This window comes from Mesitornis unicolor, unplaced genomic scaffold (assembly GCF_000695765.1).
Source record: "Mesitornis unicolor isolate BGI_N332 unplaced genomic scaffold, ASM69576v1 scaffold12075, whole genome shotgun sequence".
Classification (NCBI taxonomy): Eukaryota; Metazoa; Chordata; class Aves; order Mesitornithiformes; family Mesitornithidae; genus Mesitornis; species Mesitornis unicolor.
Window position 1 is genome coordinate 34,342 of NW_010183656.1, and position 7,407 is coordinate 41,748.

The following is a 7,407-nucleotide window of genomic DNA, read 5'->3' on the forward strand; positions in this document are numbered from 1 at the left end:
CAGAGGGGGGTCCTCTCTAGCTAATGTCCTGCTGCCATCTGCTGGAGCAGATACTCTCTGAGGCCATGCCCCCCTCAGCCCTTGCAGAATTTGGCCTTGGAAATTGGCAGGACAGCCCTGTTACATCCCCATGGGACAAAAAGGAACTTCTATATAATGCTGCAGTCTTTCAGGCTTGGTTCAAGTGAAACTTTGTGTCTTAAACTATTTTCATCCCAGAAAGCCTGTTCCTGCTGCTAGAGTTCTACTATTGTCAGAAATGTCCCCTTCCATCCTCTGATCATGTTTTTTTGCTCCAGCTCACTCCCAACTGTTTCTCACACACCCCCAGGCAGCACCAGTGACTCACATCGTCCAGAAACATTCAGGAGATAAGCCTGTTTTCCTTAATCACCTCTGGCCCACCCCCACAGTGTTCAGTGAAGCAATCTCTCCCTCATTGTACTGCTACCCGTCTCTGAACTTCTCAATGGAAGTTCCTCTTTCCGCACCCTGATTTTCCCCTTGTATTATTTGTTGCTATCCACTGAATTTTTAGGGTCTATTCTTGCTTCTTGACTCCATGAAAACAGAAGGAAGACCTCAGAAGTAATCATCCCCTCTCCCCAGCGTAAAATGCCTCCCACTAGATTGTAACTCTCTCCCCACCTGGTTTCTTTTGCAGATCATCCAGAGTTTCTTCAACCGAACCCTGTCAGAACGGAGCGGGAGTGCTGTCTCCCCAGAGCTCCTTACTTCTTTGTGGTCCCTTTCTGTGGCCATCTTCTCAGTAGGAGGAATGATGGGCTCCTTTTCAGTCAGCCTGTTTGTCAACAGATTTGGCAGGTAAGTTGGGAAGAGGGATCCAAGCCATTAGGGATTTTTTTTCTCTTCTACAATGCAGTGCTGGGAGGAAGAGGGCAGAGGTGAGAGAAGGGGAGGAAGAGAAGGCAGCTGGGGAGGAAGCAAGAATCTGTGGGCTGCAAAAAGAAAGGGTTGCAGGCCAGAGCAGGAGCTGAAGGGGAATTATGATGATCTCCCATCCCTGGGAGACCTGAGGGTGAAGGGTAGGTTTACCCCTCTCCCAACAATTTTCCCACTATATTGCCAGTTTAAGTTCAGTCTTGTAATCTTTACCTTGGCAGGAGGAACTCCATGCTGCTGGTGAACATCTTGGCCTTTGCTGGTGGTGCTCTCATGGGCTTCTCTAGGCTGGCAAGCTCAGTGGAGATGCTGATTCTTGGCCGCTTCATTATTGGCATCTTCTGTGGTCTCTCCACTGGTTTTGTGCCCATGTACATCAGTGAAGTCTCACCCACTAGTCTCCGTGGAGCCTTTGGCACCCTCAACCAACTGGGCATTGTTGTGGGCATCCTAGTGGCCCAGGTAGGCATGACACAACCTGATCCAGCTCTTGGGGGAAGGGAGAGTGAGGTGGGCTGCACTTGCCATCAGGTGTGGTATGTTGCCCTGTCCTGTGTGGGGGTGAAGAATTGGAGTACTTTAATCAATTTATTTCTCTCTGATTCTTGGTATAGATCTTTGGTCTGGAGGAAATCATGGGGTCTGAAAGACTTTGGCCACTGCTTTTGGGGTTCACAATCCTTCCAGCAATCCTACAGTGTGTGGCTCTCCTTTTCTGCCCTGAGAGCCCCCGTTTCCTCTTGATCAACAAAATGGAGGAAGAGAAAGCACAAGCAGGTAAGAACTCATCTTTGAAGGGGCAAGGCTGTACTCTGGCTCCCAGCCTAGACTGAACTTGAGTGGGAGGCCAGGGCTGACTCTGGAGCCCATGGTGGATCAGGGTGTGACTCTCCTGGAGGGCACCAGGCCTACCCTCCCATCCTTTAGGTTACACCAGTGCCAGGAAGGCTGAGAATACCTGGCATCCCCACAGAGACTCCAGGTGGGATTAAGGCATGAGGAGTGGCACCTGGCCTGGTGGGATTGTAGCAAGGCCAGCTCCTGCAGCTCTGTCAGCTCCTCCTGAAAGGCAGGAAATAGGTTGTCATTTAACAAAGAGCTTAGACCATGTTTCCCTCCCCTACTGCAAAGGGCTAGAGTCAGCTCTGGTAAGTGTGTGAACGGAATTGGGGATCATATGTAAGTTTTCAGATCAAGCAACATGAGGAGGATCTGGACCTGGTTTCCATGCTAATCGTCGCACCCCAACTTCTGGGTTGAAAAGATGAGCAAGGCTGCAGGTCCAAACACTGACTTGCAGGTGATCCAAATTTTCCAGTGTGGCCTCCCTGAAATAGCAGGGCAGAGTAGGAGGTACTTACTGACTGTGGGTGTATTATACCTGGCATTTTTTGATTTCTCCCTCCAGTTCTCCAGAAGCTTCGTGGCACACAAGATGTGTCTCAAGACATCCAGGAAATGAAAGAAGAGAGTGCTAAAATGTCCCAAGAGAAGAAAGCCACTGTGCCAGAGCTCTTCCGTTCTCCAAACTACCGTCAAGCCATTATCGTTGCCATCATGCTGCAACTCTCCCAACAGCTCTCAGGCATCAATGCTGTGAGTTATCTTCCTGTCCCATCTGCCAGGCTTCCCTTCTTTGGCTACACTTGCACTTGCCGCTAGTGTTGAGAGAACTGTGCTTCCAAAAACCCCTTTCTGCACCTTGACTGGAGGTCACTGTTCTGTTATAACTGCAGAGATTGACAAGATGAAAGGTGGAGATTATATTGGCTTTCGCTTTTCCCCATACAAACCCTGGCAAAGCATTGCAGCTTTGCATCAAGTGCATGAACCTTGCCTGGAAGCATGCTGTTTATACTGCTCAGTGCTTCTGAGGAAACCCCCTGTTGGGCCTGCAAGTCATTAGGCAGGGAACAAGAGGCATGCTCTCAAAACACTGGAATTGTGACGATGTCCAACTTTCGCATCTCTTTCTAGGTATTCTATTATTCTACAGGGATTTTTGAACGAGCTGGTATCACACAGCCAGTGTATGCCACCATTGGAGCTGGTGTGGTAAACACCATCTTCACTGTTGTGTCGGTAAGTGGAGCAGGGCGTTATTGGTGAGAGGTAATTTGTCTGCCTGGGCTTTTTTGGGAGATGTGACTGAAGACAAGTAGCCAGGCTGTGTCAAAACATTGGGCCAGGCAATAGGAGCAAAGACAAGAATGTATTAAAAGCATTGTGGGAGAGTGGAATAGGAGAAACTATATTGTTTTCATTTTAGAAGAAAGGGAGATTGGAAAGGAGTGCATGGGAAGAAAAGAATGATGAGAGAAGGCAGTAGCACAAACCAGAAAAAAAGACTTGTGCCAAAGATTGAGCAGCCTGGTGACCTGCACTGAGATCACCACTGGCACTGAGGGCTACAGGCAGATAAAAGAGATGCAGGGCGCGCTGAGCAAGGGAGCCTCTTGCTGCCAAAGTTACAGGTTTTTTCCTCTCTCCTTCTGCCATGTTTCTAGCTGTTCCTGGTGGAGCGTGCAGGGCGCAGGACCCTCCACTTAGTTGGTTTGGGTGGCATGGCTGTGTGTGCTCTTCTTATGACCATCGCTTTAGCTCTGAAGGTGAGTAATTTACTCTTCTAGTCCAGGCTGACCCCAGCAGGGGGTCTATAAGACTATACAGCTGCCTTGCTGTGCAGTTCTGCCCTGTAGGCAGGTACAGCTGGGGCTAGAGCTGAGTGTGTGGTGGAGAGTGCAACTTACTAACTGTGGAAACAGTGCCACAGTGTTCACAGTGGAGCTGAGAAAGTTGTGACACTGGAGATGGTATTGTGATGTGCCATATTGCCATATTTCCCTCTCAAATTGCGGCTGACCATGTTTTATTCTCTTGCAGGACATTGTAGACTGGATCAAATACATCAGCATTGTTGGCATTTTTGGCTTTGTGGCTCTTTTTGAGATTGGCCCTGGCCCCATCCCCTGGTTCATTGTGGCAGAACTCTTCAGCCAGGGCCCACGTCCTGCAGCCATGGCAGTGGCTGGTTGTTCCAACTGGACCTCTAATTTCTTGGTGGGAATGCTGTTCCCCTATGCAGAGGTAAAGACCTAGCTTGCAAAGCACTGTGAGATGTCCAGAGAGTGGTTGTAGAATCTCCGTCCTTGGAGACTTAAAAACAGACTATATGACTCCTAACAACATGATCTCTCCTTGAAGTTGTGCCTGCTTTGAGCAAGAGGACTGGTCAGTCTTCCAGAGGATCCTCCTGATTCTGTGTTCTGATTGTTACTGAAGGTTGAGATTGTCGTGGCTCGCCTCATATTCTGTTGTCTTAACTGCTTGTAACTTACAAATAGTTGGAAGAGTGACCTTAATTAGCACATCAAGGCTTTCCCTTTAAAAGCCTCAGTTTTGGTCACCTCCAAGAACATGAAAGCATTTCAGAAGCCCACAGGAAACTGTTTTAATTTTTAAAAAATGCTATGTTGAGAAAGTCAGTAAGGGCATTGTTGGAGAAAGGTATTAGGATTTTGACCTGCCAATAGTAAATGACCTTGCCTTTAGGTTTATGAGCTTTTCAAATTAAAATCTGCTTTTTTTTCTCCCTGCAGAAACTATGTGGCTCTTATGTCTTCCTCATCTTCTTCATTTTCCTGGTCATCTTCTTCGTCTTCACATTCTTCAAAGTGCCTGAGACCAAAGGCAGGACTTTTGAAGACATCTCCAGGGGCTTTGAAGGACGAGCAGGAGCCAGTTTACCATCGCCTGTAGAGAAGAACCCCATGGTGGAGCTGAACAGTGTACAACCTGACAAAGAAGCTGCCTAAGATACCTCTTCTTTGACTCCTGCATTATTAAAGGGTCATTAAAGGAATGAGTAAAGAAAACCATGAGAACTGGGACATTTTTCCCCCCCTCAATTGCTGCTATTTTCTTCTTTGCACCCATTTACTCCCCCATTCTGCCAGGCTTACCAACATTAAGCAGCTCTGATATGGGTGATCCCATTTTCGAGTACCGGAAGGCACCTGGCACTTGCAAAAATAATCTCATCTTCCCTGTCACAAACATTGGGAGAACGGAGAAGAGCTGGCAATATTTTTGCTTTTCTCACCTATAGTTGCTGTTTGGGGTTAACATAATTATGCACGCAGTGACTGTTACGTATTTGAATCTTAATTACTATTTTTGTAGTGAGCTAAAGTGACCCACTAAACAAGTCCCCGGCCCTTTGAGTCTACTGCGTGTGTGTGCAGTGTTACACTGGAATTTAACAAGCCTACCAAAAAGCCATCTCCTTGCTTTTTCCTATCCAGTGTGCACTTTTCTCAGCCTCAGGAAAAAGGGGACCAAGTTACATGCATAATTTTTCCTGTTTTATTTTTTTGTATAGACAGACTGAAAGCATACTTTTACTTAAGTTTATTTATTTGTATGTCACTTTGTAAATATTTATTTTTTTAATGGTGTACAAAATGTACAGATGATGAAATTGCAGATGTCTAAGAGAAATAGCTAATCTAACAAGATTCTGTAGACTTGAGGTGCAATATGACTGTGAAGGAGAAATGTGGTACTATACAGGAGATAGGGTGTTTTGGATGGTATGTACAACAGAGCCAGTGATGCACATCACCTTTTAGTTATTTGTGCCCTTTGGAAAGAAATTCAAAGAATTGCATGCCAATGAGAAAAGGTATGTATGCTTATCCACCAAAATCTGTTATTTGGGATGTTTTGGGTGGCGATTTTAAATATTGTTCCCAAGTGTTGATTGGAAAGTATGGTATTGCAGCAAATGGGTCTTGTTAGTTTATATTTTCAGTAATGGTTAAGCATTGTATGAGATGATTGAGGGTGGTGATTGCAAACCAGGAGGTAACTTTTCCTGCCTTCTCTTAATTTTATATTTTCAGCTCCTCTGCTCTAGTCTAGCAGGTCAAAGTCTGGAATTTGCAGATTGTTACTTGAAAGTGTGTGAGGATAAAAATTATTTTCTAAATCTGTATTTTCTTAACAATTATTCTTCTAAGTATTAGACAGATGCTTGTAGCATGACCCTTCTGGTCACAGGCTTGGTCAGTTATGACACGTGTAAAGCCATGAAGACAGATACAAGGCTAGGGACCAGAGCTACTGGAACTTGTTAGCTTTACAATGTGAAAGGTCTGTAGTGCTTAGTCCACTGGTTGGTTGTAGGCCAAATGTTTTTTTGCCCCATGTGTCTTCTCTGGAAGATCTGCATGATGTTGTGATGTTCACCAGTGTGCAGCCTGCTGTGTAGGTGTGTACAGCTCTGTAATACAACCTCTGTTAAAAGGGATGTGGCAAACAGTATTTGTACTCCAGTAGATGTTGGTCTTCCCGCTTGTCATACTGCTAGGCAATTGAGTATGTGTACACCTACCCTTGCTGCCAAGCTAGCATAGGTCAGTTCAGGAAGGTAAGTAGCAGCACACCTGGTATACTTGCAGTCTAGGGCAGGGAGATTTGCTTCGCTGACTGCTGTGCTCTGTCCAGACCTGCACAAGCTATCTAAAGGTACCACAGAGGTAGGTCCAGTTTTAAACCCCTGCTCTAAGATCTTCTGCACTTTTGGACTTGATCAGACTTGGGCCTGTCTGCAAACTCTTGCTGGATCATCACTGGATATCCTAGAAGAGAGGCTCAGAAAGACAGCAATGACAGCAAAATTGTCATAGCATAGATAGCCCAAGATTTCTTGACAACCTACTGCGCCAGAGCAGGTCAGAGAAGTTCCCATGCATGTATATTCTAGGAGTGTGTATCTGGCATTTTCAGTAACTGGAGTGATGACATTTCTACCTTCTCTAGTGAGAAACAGTTGCAAAGATCAGTAAAACTTGCTGCTGTGAATTACTTCCTGTGACTTAGTCTGAAATACTCCAGCTTTGCATAATGCAATCCTATTTCATCCAGCTCTCCCTAGCTTTTAGCAGGTTTCCATGTCAGATATTCTCAGAAGTAGTATATATGACTTCTTTCCCAACTTTCATATTTTGGCACAGTTTTAGAGATCTGCCCTTCCTTTGATCCTCCAGCACTCCCAGACATGGTATTTCTATATGGGAAATTGCCCTTACAGCTGTGCATAAGAGCATTCCATACTTTGCATCAGAGATGTGTGTTGGCTTGGACCGAAATGTGTAGGTCTTTCTCACATGATATCTCTTTTTATTTTCTTTTTCTGTAACAGCGTTGTGAATATTTTGGATGGGTTTTATATGCTTATTAATGTGGTTGTTTCCTGTTTTTAAAATAAAAACTCTAGAACTAAGTGGTTTGTTTTTGACTATTATGCTCTAGGTTTTCTGTTTCGTACCGCTTTATTGCGGCCTGGGACTACATCCTAGAATGTCGTCAACATCTGCCCTGCAACCTTTCTGGCTAGCCCAGCTTCATGGGTTTGCTGGCTTATTTTAGTGGAAACTACCCTTTCTCTTGGCCTCCATGCATACCGCCCTAATAAATTCTGTTACTACTCTTCCTTCGGAG

General features: G+C 45.4%; 1 protein-coding gene across 1 annotated transcript in view; it reads left to right on the forward strand.

Annotated features, from left to right (window-relative positions):
• Positions 1-4,778, forward strand: part of LOC104540422 (solute carrier family 2, facilitated glucose transporter member 3) — a 5,932-nt gene extending 1,154 nt beyond the window's left edge. Inside the window, exons 3-10 of the mRNA XM_010184229.1 lie at positions 665-825; positions 1,125-1,365; positions 1,518-1,680; positions 2,312-2,499; positions 2,881-2,985; positions 3,411-3,516; positions 3,797-3,990; positions 4,503-4,778. Of these exons, the coding sequence (XP_010182531.1) occupies positions 665-825; positions 1,125-1,365; positions 1,518-1,680; positions 2,312-2,499; positions 2,881-2,985; positions 3,411-3,516; positions 3,797-3,990; positions 4,503-4,718 (1,374 nt within the window). The 3' untranslated portion in view covers positions 4,719-4,778. The remainder of the gene's footprint in view (positions 1-664; positions 826-1,124; positions 1,366-1,517; positions 1,681-2,311; positions 2,500-2,880; positions 2,986-3,410; positions 3,517-3,796; positions 3,991-4,502) is intronic.
• Positions 4,779-7,407: the final 2,629 nt, after the last annotated feature.